At 45.4% G+C, this 15144-nt stretch overlaps 1 protein-coding gene across 1 annotated transcript in view; it reads left to right on the forward strand.

The window, feature by feature from the left end:
* Positions 1 to 15144, forward strand: part of TG (thyroglobulin) — a 172061-nt gene that overhangs the window by 27644 nt on the left and 129273 nt on the right. Inside the window, exons 15-20 of the mRNA XM_083624258.1 lie at positions 83 to 194; positions 1342 to 1542; positions 4777 to 4980; positions 8062 to 8216; positions 11905 to 12061; positions 13637 to 13852. Coding sequence (XP_083480384.1) covers positions 83 to 194; positions 1342 to 1542; positions 4777 to 4980; positions 8062 to 8216; positions 11905 to 12061; positions 13637 to 13852 — 1045 coding nt within the window. The remainder of the gene's footprint in view (positions 1 to 82; positions 195 to 1341; positions 1543 to 4776; positions 4981 to 8061; positions 8217 to 11904; positions 12062 to 13636; positions 13853 to 15144) is intronic.

The following is a 15144-nucleotide window of genomic DNA, read 5'->3' on the forward strand; positions in this document are numbered from 1 at the left end:
CTCAGATAACGGTCCTTAGATAAATAGCAGCCTTACAGAAGGCTTCTCGTTCTGCAACGATAACGCAGCTGCTTTCTTCTAGACTGGTGCCTATGCTGTGCTACAGAAGTCAGAAACCAGGGCCTGGTGTGTGGATCCAACATCTGGTGAAGCCTTTCACCAGAGCGACGTTGATGCAAATGGCAGAGCTCACTGTAAGTACCTTCCTTACCTTTCCTTCTGGTCTGGAGATGGACGAACATGTCAATTTCAGTTCATTTGTGAAAATTCTTCAGCATCTCAGTGCACTTTTCTTGTCAGTGTGTTATAGTTACTTTCTCCTAATATGCCTGCAGGGCTTTTTTCAGCCAGAACTCTCCGGAACTCAGTTCCAGCACCTCTCAGGTGGGTGCCAATTGCCATTCTAAGAGAATGAGGGAGTTCCACCACCTTTTTTGCTAGAAAAATATCTCTGTACAGTGGCACCTCGGGTTACAACCGCTTCGGGTTACAGCCACTTTGGGTTACAAACTCCGCTAACCCAGAAGTAGTTGCTCCAGGTTGTGAACTTTACCGCAGAATGAGAACAGAAATTGTGCTGCTGTGGTGCTGCAGCAGTGGGAGACCCCATTAGCGAAAGCGCACCTCAGGTTAAGAACGGTTTCGGGTTAAGAACAGACCTCCGGATTATGCCCTTCCAGCCGTGACGAACCCTCGACCTCTGGTGCAACGTAAATCAGCGACTCAGACTTCAAATCCTGAGCACGCTATATTAGCAGAGCATACTGCGCAAACAGAAGTGGCGTGAGGTTTGTAGAAACATACTATGAAGCTATGGATTTATTAAGCATAAATCATGACAAAGAAAACATGTCATCTCTCGTCTCCTCAGAGAGAGAGTCAAAAGCAAAAGCTATACACAACAGAAGTTCCCAGCAAACTGTGCTGGAACGTAAACAGACATGTGACATGTAACAATCTCACACGTCTGCAACTTAAGGTGAAATAGAATTTTCCAACAGGTACCACTGTATACATGTTTTTTGTCAGCAATTCTACCTAATATAATGCATTTCTGTATGTTATTTCCATTAACGGATGCATTTTTATCTCGTGAACTGCCCTGAGACTTGTGGGTAGAGGGTGGTATACAAACTTAATTAATGATAATGATAATATTTTGGTACACTGTCTGTCAAGGGCCACCTAATCCCTTATATCCTTGCCCAATCATTGAGCTCTTGGGGGGAGTCACTGTTAATGCTCCTCCCTGAGCCCAGATGCACAACTCATCTTTGCCCATAGCCATGCATCTAGCCTTACAGGGCTCTTTTTCACCATCTCTCTCTTCCTCTTCAAAAGGCCCCAGTTACTGCAAGATGCTGGAGTCCAAGGCTCTCTTGCGGGAAATGGGTCGAGGTTACATCCCTCAGTGTGAAAGCAGCAGTGGGGGGTTCTCACCTGTGCAATGGACCGAAGACCAGGAAAGCAGCTGGTGTGTCTTTGAGAACGGAGAGGAGGTTCCTGGAACACGAATCAATGGAAAGAAGCTTTCATGCGAACGTGAGTGAAATTGGAAGTCTGGGCAGTTTTGTGCTTTCCTTGGAGCGGTTGTGGCCAATCTGCACACTGGGTTTGCATTGCGTGGGAACTTTGAGAATTTAATGATACATATATATATCCAGATCTGGATTGATAGGATGGGTGGATGGATAGATAGATATCTGAGTTCTAGGAGTTCTTACGTTTAGGATTCCAGAGAACGTATTGACAATGAGACTTTTCTGCTTGTTGACTGAAAAGCTAGTTAAGCAGTGCCAGACTTGAAATAGGGAGACCTGCTGTCCTGTGCTGGTGGTGGTTGCTCGTGAGTAACCAGGCTCGTGAGTAACCTGTCTTTTACAGGTTTTATTGGTGCGAACTATTTACAGTGCATAGCCACAAAGTTCATGTCCGTCTTAGTCACTTGCAGATTCCGGGAGTGGCCCCTTCCGGTTTCTCCCCCAACATAAGAACTTAGACACCCCAAATCTCCACCTCCCCTCGTTAAATTTCACCCCTCTGCGCAAGCTGGGTGACGGAAACGGCATGTGTGCCTCCTGGCCAGCCGGGCTAGGTGAGGCGCTTGGGCTCTCAGCAGCATCTTTGAACCCTCCCTTCGCTTGGCTGGCCCAGGAAGCTGCTATTGGCTGGAAGGCTGTCAGGTGACCCTTCCCTGGATCCAGTGGGGACATGCCAGTTGGTGGCTCTCAGAGCCAGTCCATATATATATGTATAGCAGAACCAAATGATAAAGCTTTTTCCTGGACTGTAGTACTTCAGACTACAGGAGGAGGTTGATGTGGTCAAAATGCTCTCTTGCCCTGCAAATCCCTCCCCTCAGTGGGAAGAGTTCAACCTAACCTTCTCCTTGGTATGCTATTTTCCCATTCTATGCATGGCACAAACTCCTTCCTTGGACTAAATGACTTCCAATATAACCAAAGCTATTATTCTAATTTGCATATAATCCTGAACAGATGGCATAGACCCCTTTGTAAACCCTATAAAATCTGATTGCAGTACAGACTTATGAAGGTACTTAAATCCATACACTCCAACATTTTCCCAATGAAAATAGGGATGCCCTATTCCATTATTATTATTATTATTATTATTATTATTATTATTATTATTATTTTGTATCCTGCCCATCTGCCTGGGTTGTCCCAGCTACTCTGGGCAGCTTCCAACATATATAAAAACATAATAAAGCATTAAACATTTTTAAAAACCTTCCCTGTACAGGGCTGCCTTCAGATGTCTTCTAAAGGTTGCACAGTTACTTATGTCCAGTCCTTCCCCCCCCAAAAAAATGTTTAGGGGTACTCTCATTTTGACTCACAAAAATCACCATTTTATAGTTCAAACTGGGGAAAATAAATACAGTAAATGGACAAAAGTACAAAGATTCACAACATGTTTAGGGGTATGCGTACCCCTCCGTCCCCCCAGAAAAAACCCCAGCTTATGTCCTTGGCTCGGGAGTCACATAACTCCAGACCCTCCAACATTTCTCTGATGAAAATAGGGACGTCCTAAGGAAAAGCGAAACATTCTGTGATCAAAGAAGAAACTGGGACGGCTTCTGCAAATCCTGGACTGTCCCTAGGAAGTTGGGACACTTGGAGGGTCTGTAAATCTGTTGGGTTTTGGAAATGAGTTTATGGGTTCTCCTGCAATTAATCTGAAGCTTCGTTATTCTAACACCAAAAATCCAAATTTCGAAATCCTATTCAGTGGCCAGTTTTGACCAAGGTTTCAATTCCGAGATCTGTATGAGATTCTTATTTTGTCTTGTTCCCCACCCCTTCCAGTGTGGAGAGCTAGTGTGGTGTAGTGGTTAAGAGCGGTGGACTCGTAATCTGGTGAACCGGGTTCGCTTCCCCGCTCCTCCACATGCAGCTGCTGGGTGACCTTGGGCTAGTCACACTTCTCTGAAGTCTCTCAGCCTCACTCACCTCACAGAGTGTTTGTTGTGGGGGAGGAAGGGAAAGGAGAATGTTAGCTGCTTTGAGACTCCTTCAAGTAGTGATAAAGCAGGATATCAAATCTAAACTCTTCTCCTTCCAGTTTACTCTGAGGAGAAAGCCAGCAACGAGGCAAAAGCCTACTTGCAATTCTGGGCGTGACTTGAAGATGGGAACACGGGCTGTCGACAGATGTGACAGCTGGGGTGGGAAAGAACAATAAATCCATCCTCTTTATCACAAGAGGCATCTTAAGATAGACAAGTAGTAAATGTGGAATGCCCATTGCGTCCAATGAGGTTTCCATTAAACTAATCAGTTCCGTATGAGGGAGATTCCCCCGATGGTCATTTTGCTCCGTGCATCTAGCCTAGTTAGGAAAATCCAGCATTTTCATGTTGCTGTACATGTTGGGGATTTTAACGCCACGTATCTTAGTACACACACCACCACCCACATCCCCACTCGCTGTGCACATTTGCCAGAAGAGGAAATTAAAGAAGTCTTGATCTACAGATGCAGGGAGAATGGGATGGAAAAATGATAAGGTGGCTGAGTAAACTGTACCACTGCAGCCTGCAAAAGGTTAGGTGGGAGAGAGCAAGTTTCTGAATGCTCTCCCACGGATCCTCGCAAGATGAAAGCTAGCACAACAGGGAGACGTGTTCCTGATAAGCCATCTCATTCTTCTGCTACCTTTTTTTGTTTGTAAGAGATTATCTTCTCGTGTGGAAATGTTTCAAAAACGCTATTCCTGCAGGCCTAAATGATACAGGAATGTGCAAGAACTGGGAGCTGCTGTAAAAATTAGCAGGACTTTTTCTCTCTCGTACACAATTTTAGATTCTAAAGCACCCTGAAGATAGGGTGAAGCATGGTTACTTCATCAGTGGTTTTTAAAATAATAACAAATAATTGCTGTTTTCCATGGTTTTTTACTCTTTTATGCCATTTTTATTGTATCTTGTACATCACCTTGAGATTCGCATATGGAAGGCGATTAATCCATTTATGAAAACAATATCATTCTTGTTCACCTAGGCTATTTCTCATTAGCTAGGATCACAGTCCATGGTGTAATTTCCGGCCTTCGTCTGTTAATAAGACGGCGTAGGATTTGTCCTGTGTATAGTTAGCATTGTGGGAACACTTTTAGGAAATCTGATTGCATTTCTCTCAAAGTATGCCTTTGGTCTGAATTATCGCTAAGCTGCTTTTGCCACTCACGGCTTCGTAATTCGATTTGAGACAACTTGTGTATAACTGTTACTGTCGATGTCTTTCCTAGGTCCTCGGTGCCGCCTGCCTTTCGATGCCCCTTATGTCACCAACGGTGGTGTTTTCTGCGGTGTCTCCGATGACGCTCCGACAACTCAGAAATGCCGAGTGATTTGCTCTCCAGGCTTCCACAGTGTCGGAGAAGAGTTGCTGCTCTGTGATACGGCGACTGGCCTCTGGCTAGGAGATCCAGCCCATTCCCAGACCTGCCAGAGTAAGTGCAGAAGTTAAGCATTTGCTGAGTTGGTTGGAGGTTCTGCTGGGCTGTGGCTAGTAGAGAATTAACCATGAAAAAACTAGATTTTAGTCCATTGGGTAGGGTTTATTTTGTAGCCTTCGTCGTGCTCCCATTCTTTTTTGATTGCGTCGAGGGGGTTTGTGGGATTCTGGAGCAGAGACCTGTCAGGAGTGACTGTGGTCCACTGGTACTAAACCATACGGGAAGCAGCCTTACTAGAAAAGCTAACCAACAGACTGACACTGACACGGGGACAAATAAAAGAGGACACCTGGGATGGGCACGCTCCCGAAAGTGGCGGGGTGCGGAGGATGTTAATTTCCATTTGCCACTGAGCAGTGCTTTGGAGTCACAAGACTCTGTTTACATTCCACACATTCCATACTCTTGGAAGTCTCATGGGATACGGGAGATGGATGTGACGTACTGGTTTCCTGTTCTTTTGCTCCTTTGTTGTTCAGTTGCTCTCTGCTCTCACAAAGAGAGGATGTGGTTTTGGTCTGCATAGTTAGCAATAAAACTCTTTGCAATGTACCCATAAATCTCATCACTTCCGCGTGCTGCTTTGATTCTCTGCTGAATGGGGGAATTGCCTGGAGCCTTATCAGAGGCTCAGGTCATCAATCACGTCGGGGGACTCGGCCGGAGGAAGATGAGCTTTATCAGCTTGGTCGAATGGAGATCCCGACAGAGAGTGCCCTCCCAGGCACAGGATAGCTGCTCGGGTTCACGGAGTGGTGCACGCACCCTGCAGCCAGGGACAGATTGAGCCGCCCATGGCGGACATTCGGCGTGCTGCCCGCCTGTGACTCCCAAGCCTCCCCCAAGCTGTCAAAATGAAGGGGGAAGGGCTGAATGCAGCTGGCAAAGCTGCACAGCACCCCTTCCCCTGACGGCTCGGGGTAGGCTTGGGAGTCGCGGGCGGGTGGCGCGCCAAATGTCACCCCCTAAGCGAAGACACCCAGAAATTATGCAACTAACAATGCAATTTTCATTGTTTAAAGTTGTTTTAAACTCTGTGAGTAAAACTTTTGAACCATATTTTTGGACTGGAGATTTTCTATTTCAATGCAAGAGTCAGTTTTTATTCATCCAGCAGCTTCCGCATACATAACAGACTAGCCTCTATTGCTTAGAGTAACACTGAATTCAAGTCCCATGTGGGTCTACTCTAAGTACGACCTAAGCCTTGATCCAGTCCATTATCTTTTAAGATCGCTCCCTTTGCTAATGTTTTAGAAGTCTACAGGAGCAGATGGAAGAGGAAGCTCTGTTGCTCCAGCCTGAGTTTTGGATGTGGCCCAATATCCTTAATTGTTCCCCCTGCATTTAGTACCTCCACCCTCCAAATGAACAACATCAGAGAATTTAATAAGAGTCGCTTTGGGTCTGTAGCTACTCCTGAGCTGCCGCAGGAGGGACAAAGGATTAGCCTGTGGCTTCCAAAATCACCAATTCCTAAAAACCTCAGCCCCTCCATCCTCAATGTGTTTGCCTGAAAGTAAGATCTAGTGACTTCAGTGAGATTTGCCTCCAAGCTTTGGACGAATCTGATGGAGTTGCTTACTCTGAGCTAAACAGATGAGCACCAGATGTTTGAACTTGGCAGCTACTGTCAGTTCACGTAATCTCCAGAATTTGGTGACTTCTGTATATAGATTTATTTTTATTTTTCTGCTGCTGCTGGAAGCAATTGGTCCTCCAGGTTTATTGCCATCCTTACTGCCTTCCCAGCCACTTGGCATTCTGAGTCACCCCCCTGCCCCTGGAAGAATAAAAGCAAATATTGGAGGGGGGGTTGAATCTTGGCACACACCACTAACCCTTCTGGCTGCACGTGATGAACCATCTGGGCATGTCGACATTCTTGAATAGAAAGGAGTTGTGACCCGCATATAGCAGCAGAAGACATGCGTTTTGCATTTGCATATGAGGTTAAATGGACTTTCCCCTCCCATGCAGTTTATCTCCATTCACCTTTTGGCTGTGTTTGTAACGAATCTGCCTTTTAAACCTGTATGAGAACAGAACAGCCTAAGCTGATCTTTTTTATAGTTCTGTCCTCTGCATCTTTACTCAGAAGCAAGTCCCTCTGTCTCCAACAGGGCTTTTGCTAGGTACAGTGGTACCTTGGTTCTCGAACTTAATCCATTCCGGGAGTCCGTTCGACTCCCGGAACCATTCGAAAACCAAGGCGTGGCTTATGATTGGCTACAGGAGCTCCCTGCACTCAAGCGGAAGCGGCGTTGGAAGTTCAGCTTTCAAAAAACGTTCACAAACTGGAACACTTACTTCCGGGTTTGCGGTGTTTGGGAGACGATTTGTTCGGCAGCTAAGCCGTTCGATAACCAAGCTATGACTGTACTTAAAAGAACTTGGGACACAGGTTCATGTACAAATTAGCCTAAAATGTGCACAGACTAATGTATACGTTTAGATGCCTCTGGAGAAATTATGGGTTGGATCCAACCAAGTCAATCTGTTGGCACAAGGACTTCTGCTTGCCCTCTCCCTGCTATTCTACAACCCCGAAATTGGTTCTGGCTCCCCTCCTGACCCCTCTGGAACATTTTTGGGGTGATGCTCATAGAGAGAGGAGCAAGAGGTGAAATTCCATAGCGCAGGTGGAAGTCCTTTTGGTAATAGGATGTCACTGGGTGTAACCCTCAGCTAGTGGGCAGCTGGATTCTTAGCACTAGGGATGAACGAATCCGTCAGTGCTGGTTTCTCATTTTTTCCAGCCTAAAGTTCACTTCTCCACAATTCCACATTAGTTTACACATTAGTCCTCCTGAAAATTAATCAGCTTTATGGTGCAAATATCTCCTAAGGTGCACAGGTTTGCACGTGAAATGCCTTTGTTCCAGCATTAGATATGGATAATGAGAGAGAAGCTGGGTTTTGTCTTAGTCACTCACTGCTAGTCCAGTCTGAATTCTTGGCTTCCTGCCCCCATTGATGAGGAGATTGAAAAATGTATGTAAAATAATAATAGAGAGAACAGGCTATGTGTCTGAGTGTTTTGTATAACACTGGTTTCCTTTGTTCTCCTTCAAGGGCTCCAGCCGTTCCAGAGCGTTCAAACTCAAACCCACTTCCAGCTCATCTTGCCTCCTGAGAAGACCTGTGGTCCAGACTTTTCCAAGTTGCTAGGGGCATTCCAGATCTTTATTCTGGATGAGATGAAGGCCCGTGGCTTTTGTCATATTCAGGTATTCATACCTTCTTCTTCTTTGGTGATCACTCGTAGCCGAGTCAGATTGTCTTCCATGAACACGATTTCAACAATAAGTCCGTAAGTGACTGTGGAGGCCAATTCTGGGTCGACACGTCCTTCCACAGTGGGGACATTTCTGGGCGGGAGTTGATCACAATGAGGGTTTGCCAAACATGCCTTCTTAGATCATTTCTCCCTTTCGTCCTGAGTTCAAGCGTCCTTAAAGCCCATGACACCTTTGGTAAAGGCTGTTCTCCAGTTGGAGTGCTCACAGGCCAGGGTTTCCCAATTGTCAGAGTTTATACTACATTTTTTTTTTAGATTTGTCTTCGAGAGAGTCTTTAAACCTCTTTTGTTGACCACCAGCACCACACTTTCCATTTTTAAGTTTGGCAATAATATTAATGATAATGGTAATAATTCATAGCAGCTTTCCAAGCCGATCCAAGGGTCAACGTATTTATTTATTTAATTTATACACCGTCCTTAATTCAAGGGTCAGACACAAAATAATAATCCAGGAATCACAAGGCTGCTTACAGTGTAAAAACACAAAAATACATACAAGCAAAACAATCTCCCCCCTCCCCCAGTTTAAAATGTCAATGGCCGGGGGGAGGGGGGGAGAATAATACTTTTGCCTGGTGTCTAAATATATGTACTGAACGTGCCAGGCCAGCCTCCCTGGGGAGAGCATTCTATAAACAGGGAGCCACCACAAAAAGGCCCATTCTTGTGTTGCTGACCTCTGGGCCTCTCGTGGAGGAAGCACACAAATAAGGACTTTGGGTAATAATTGCAGGGCCCGGGTCAGTTCATATGAGTGACTAGTGGGGTGCCACAGGGTTCTGTCTTGGGCCCGGTCTTATTCAACATCTTTATCATCGACTTGGATGATGGACTCAAGGGCATCCTGATCAAATTTGCAGATGACACCAAACTGGGAGGGGTGGCTAACACCCCAGAGGACAGGATCACACTTCAAAACGACCTTGACAGATTAGAGAACTGGGCCAAAACAAACAAGATGAATTTTAACAGGGAGAAATGTAAAGTATTGCACTTGGGCAAAAAAAATGAGAGGCACAAATACAAGATGGGTGACACCTGGCTTGAGAGCAGTACATGTGAAAAGGATCTAGGAGTCTTGGTTGACCACAAACTTGACATGAGCCAACAGTGTGACGCGGCAGCTAAAAAAGCCAATGCAATTCTGGGCTGCATCAATAGGAGTATAGCATCTAGATCAAGGGAAGTAATAGTGCCACTGTATTCTGCTCTGGTGAGACCTCACCTGGAGTACTGTGTCCAGTTCTGGGCACCACAGTTCAAGAAGGACACTGACAAACTGGAACGTGTCCAGAGGAGGGCAACCAAAATGGTCAAAGGCCTGGAAACGATGCCTTATGAGGAACGGCTAAGGGAGCTGGGCATGTTTAGCCTGGAGAAGAGGAGGTTAAGGGGTGATATGATAGCCATGTTCAAATATATAAAAGGATGTCACATAGAGGACATCTGCTGCTCCAGAGAAGTGGACACGGAGCAATGGATCCAAACTACAAGAAAGAAGATTCCACCTAAACATTAGGAAGAACTTCCTGACAGTAAGAGCTGTTCGACAGTGGAATTTGCTGCCAAGGAGTGTGGTGGAGTCTCCGTCTTTGGAGGTCTTTAAGCAGAGGCTTGACAACCATATGTCAGGAGTGCTCTGATGGTGTTTCCTGCTTGGCAGGGGGTTGGACTCGATGGCCCTTGTGGTCTCTTCCAACTCTATGATTCTATGATTTCTATGATTCTATATGGGGAGAGGCGATTCTTAAGGATATTGCAGTCCTGAGCTGTTTAAGCTTTATAGGTCAAAACCAGTGCTTTGAATTGCACCTGGAAACCAACTGGCAGCCATTGCAGTCGGTCGAAGATTGAATTTTGCACAACTATATCACACAGATCCCTAGTTTCCTAACTGTCCTAGGAGAGTTCTAACAACTCTTAGCCCTCTTAGCAAACTGTGATTCCCATGGCTCTTTGAGGGATACCATGAATGTTCATGTGATATAATGGTGCTTTAAATAGGTGTGGATGTGAACGGGTCAGTGCACAAGTAAACTAATAGCCCCTTTCCCAATATCCAGTGAGGAAGTGCCTCATCGCGTCTAATTTGGTCCTCAGCTAAACGTTACGAAGAACCAACTTTTGTCAAGTTTGGCAACGGAACCAACTAACTTTTGGGGGCATTGTGAAATACATTTCCCCCTTTTCCTTTACATCTGCTGCTCCAGAGCTTGGGATAATTAAGAAAACAAATGTGCACCGGAAAACCTAGCTCATTTGGGCAGCTTCAAAAAATGTAGAAGGATACATATTCCAGTGCGTTATGGTCATTATATTAAAGATTGCCAAGTCACATAAAAGGTTTTCCACATGGCCTGCCTTATTTTAGCATGTGCCTTGTTTAGCGCTTCAGAATTCATGGGGAATGCTGGTAGGATTGTCATCTCGCCCTGTTTTGGCTAAAACTGGTTCAGCATCCCATTCATTCCCTCCAGCTGCTTCCTCAAACCGTGCCCTCCAGATGTTTTAGACTACAATTCCCATCAGGTCCAGGCAGCAAAGCCGTGAACAGTCTGCAAACTTGCAGGAGAGCCTTTCCCAACCTGTTGCTCTCCAAAGACCAACTGGAGAGACGGGTGGCTGGAGCCTGCCCTACCTGGACCTCGCTCCGCCCCCCAGCCAGCAGCTGATTGGCTGAATGGGAAGGGGGCGGAGCGATGGCCAGCAAGCAAGGAGGGGTGTCACCCAGGGTCAGGAAGCCCACGCCGGGTCGCAAACCCTGCCCATAGCTTAGATGGATGAGTGGTAATTATTACATAAAGAGGGATTTGCTCTCCTGTGGTAGGAAGTTGCAAGAGCAGTTTGTTTACATGCTGCAGTGATAGAAAGCACTGGAGTTTTCTGGTGTTTTGTCATATATCCTAGTTTATTGGAAGGGATGTGGGTGGTGCTGTGGGTTAAACCACAGAGCCTAAGACTTGCTGATCAGAAGGTCAGCGGTTCGAATCTCCGTGACGGGGTGAGCTCCCGTTGCTCAGTCCCTGCTCCTGCCAACCTAGCAGTTCGAAAGCACACCACTGCAAGTAGATAAATAGGTACCGCTCCGGTGGGAAGGTAAACGGCATTTCTGTGCACTGCTCTGGTTCGCCAGAAGCGGCTTTGTCATGCTGGCCACATGTCCCGGAAGCTGTACGCCGCCTCCCTCGGCCAATAAAGAGAGATGAATGCCGCAACCCCAGAGTCGGTCACGACTGGGCCTAATGTTCAGGGGTCCCTTTACCTTTACCTAGTTTACCATATGCAATCAGAGCATAGTGGAAAGGTGCAGACTCCTCCAATAGGCAGCATAAGCATAATATTGCATCAATATCCCACAGAGCAACTACACTCCAACTGTTCTTCCTCTGCTAAAAACCCACTGTCTTAAGTCTCTCTCTGCTTCGGTCTCTATCTGTTCAAACTGTGACACACAAAGAAAAAGACCACTCAGAGCCATCAACCTCATTTGGTTAAGCCCTTCACCTCCCATCATTTGCTAGGTAGGCAAAACCACCATGATCTACCCATTTGTAATACACCCATCAGGTGAAAATGTCATGCATCAAAACATTTGGCTTCTTCTTCTTTTTAAGGTAAATGCTTTTGAACACCTGGTGTCTGTTCCTGTCTGCGACGATTCTTCTGTGCTGGTCCAGTGCCTTGCTGCTGACCGTCTAGGAGTGAACATCACCTGGAGAGCTTTTCTTGAGGAAGTCCCAGCTGCTTCGCTTCCAGATTTGCACAACATTGGTGGGTTTAGCTGTTAATGTGTCCCGTTCTTCCAAAATGATTCCTGTCTCCCTATTCATAGATGTGTGCTAGAAAACTGCCAGGAAAATTGTGAGGTTGTTGATTGTTATTTTTTCAGTTTCTCCCTGGAACTAAAGGAATGTTGGAAAAAAACAACAACCTGAAATTTGACACTGCAGAGGAAAATCTGGTTTAACTATCCAGTTGGGACAGAGTTGTGCTTAAATATGATCATCACTGAGGGTTTTCCTCCTCTGTTCTTTCTAATCGGCCTTTAACAAAAATATATCTAGTTCCACATTCCCAGAGGCATAAGCTACTGGGATGGGAGTGACAGCACTGGGAGGAGATCAACAGTAATAGCACCAGCACTTCTAGTGTACAACATGGGGAACTGGGCCATTAGCTGGTGGTCTGGTGCACCTGACAAAGTGAAATCACTGTAGACAATGCAGAGCTAGAAGGACCCTATGGTCTTGCACAAGCAAAAGACTATCCATCCATTAAAAGTAATAGAATCACCGAAATGTAGAGTTGGAAGAGACCCCGAGGGTCATCCATTCCAACCTCCTGAAATGCAGGAATCTAAAGCATCCATGACACATGGCCATCTAATCTCTGCCTAAAGACCTCCAAGGATGGAGAGTCCTACTCCCTCCCAAAGGAGTCTGTTCAACTGTCAAAGAGCTCTTACCATCAGAAACGTATTCCAGATATTTAGTCAGAATAACCTGTGACCATTGGTTATAGTCTTACCCTCCAGAGCAAGAAAACAAGCTTGCTCCATCTTCCATGTGACAGCCCTTGAGATATTTAAAGATGGTTATCATGAACTCAGGCCATAAATTCCAAGTGCAGCTTCCCTCAGACTAATGCTACTGCCTGGATTAGGTGCCAGACCCCATCAACAGCTCTGTCATTCTCTTCCCAGAAATTTTGCATGCGTTCATTTTCCATTTTGGAATCTGCTGGACTTTGTATATCTGTCTTCCCCATTTTCTTAATGAGGACCAAATGCAAACATCTCCCAAAGCTGGCTTTGGGAGGAATGATTATGTGTAGTATCCAGTTCTGCTATCTATTTGTGTTTACATTTATGCATCTGGACCGGATTATGTGGGGAAGCAGCTATATGTGTATGTTTGTGTGTATCAAGTACATCCTATGTATCAAAGAGCAAGTGGTGTTTAGACACGTATTGAATGTTTGTTTTGGAAGTTTTTCTGGACCACCATGAGGACAATCTGAGTCTGTTCACTGCCTACACAAAGAATTATTATCAAAATATCATAAACAGAAAATGAAGGAATAACAATCTTGGTGTCCCATCTTTCCATATGGAGTAATGATTTCAAGGTGAACGGAACTCAACTGTTGATTAGACTTGTTTATCTTGTTTTCTGAAATCATTGCATTGGGATCTCCAAGTTATAAATCCTGCTGTACATATTTTCGTCTATGGAAACCTGTGTTACAAACACATGTGTTTTGCAAATGGTGCAGAATATTGAGCCCTGATTCTTTACTCCCACCAACCTCTCCTTTAATGCCCTGTTGTATTTCATTTCCTTATAGAAAGAGCAATGGTTGGGGACAATCTCGTTGGGCGCTTTGAGGCACTGGTCAAGAGTGGCGGCTTTGTCCTCCAATTGGGCCCTGAGCAATTCCAAGCAGACACTTCCATCAGTTTCCTCAGGAATGGTACATCTCCTGAAGTCCGCCTGGGATGCAGGAGTGGCTTCCGGAAGGTTTTTAATGCTGGAGAAGTTGCCCCAAGTCTCCAAGGATGTGGTATGGTCCATCTTCATTTCTATCTGTTTTGTTTTCTTAATGTGTTGCAGTTATCAGTCACTTCTGAGCAAAGTTCAGAAACATTTCTTCTCTGAGCTCCATTGTTGTTTAGTCGTGTCTGACTCTTCGTGACCCCATGGACCAGAGCATGCCAGGTACTCCTGTCTTCTACTGCCTCCCACAGTTTGGTCAAATTCATGCTGGTAGCTTCGAGAACACTGTCCAACCATCTTGTCCTCTGTCATCCCCTTCTCCTTGTGCCCTCAATCTTTCCCAGCATCAGGGTCTTTTCCAGGGAGTCTTCTCTTCTCATGAGGTGGCCAAAGTATTGGAGCCTCAGCTTCACAATCTGTCCTTCCAGTGAGCACTCAGGGCTGATTTCCTTAAGAGTGGAGAGGTTTGATCTTCTTGCAGCCCACAGGACTCTCAAGAGTCTTCTCCAACACCATAATTCAAAAGCATCAATTCTTCAGCGATCAGCCTTCCTTTGGCTACCTTCAAAGCTGCTTCCATCTTCTACTTCCCAGAGGTGCAACTGACAGATTAATGCTTAAATAATTTGTTGCCAACTTTATTTGAAAGTGCTTAGAGTTCAGGCCCTTCTTCGTCCAAGAATTAAACAGAGAGGTGTCCAAGACTTTAGATTCTTTTTTCATTTGCTGGGTGCATGCCATTTGCTTTGTTTCCACATAGCAGCCTTGAGCTTTTCATAATCCATACTTTAAATATATTAGGAAATTAGCCTTTTGCGAGCCCAAGGAGAGCCGCGTTCTGCTTGTGTCAGAAGAAATAGTGTAAAATGGTAAAATTAAAATACGGAATGCCGGGCAAGAAAATTAAAGAGGCGTATGGTAAGACATCAATGAAAGGAACACTCATTTCATGAGCAAGGAGCACATGGTGCTAAATGGTGCAGATCACTAAGCAGATGTGGATTAAAGCAGTGTGTTGACATGTCGGGAAGCTGAGATGGAGCAGATAGAGGAGATGGCTGACATTTACAGGAAGACAATGAAAACAAATGATTGAGAGACTCAGGAAGGTGTTCGGTGTTCTTAAAAGCTGTGCAAATCCACATTTCTCCAAGGTGTGGGACCCCAATCTCTTGGAAGCCTGTGTGAAAACAATTGAATATGTCTGCATCGAAGCATAGATGTCTGGGGTGGGGGCAGTGGACTGCATGGTGTTGAAGTTGGGACCTTTGGTGCAAATGCACAGCTCCCCTTCTTCCCGTGGATAACACTTGAAAAGGGCTTGACAAATATGGCAGACTAGGCTCCTGTGTTGTCTGG

This window comes from Podarcis filfolensis (assembly GCF_964270895.1).
Source record: "Podarcis filfolensis genome assembly, chromosome: 7".
Taxonomy (NCBI): Eukaryota; Metazoa; Chordata; class Lepidosauria; order Squamata; family Lacertidae; genus Podarcis; species Podarcis filfolensis.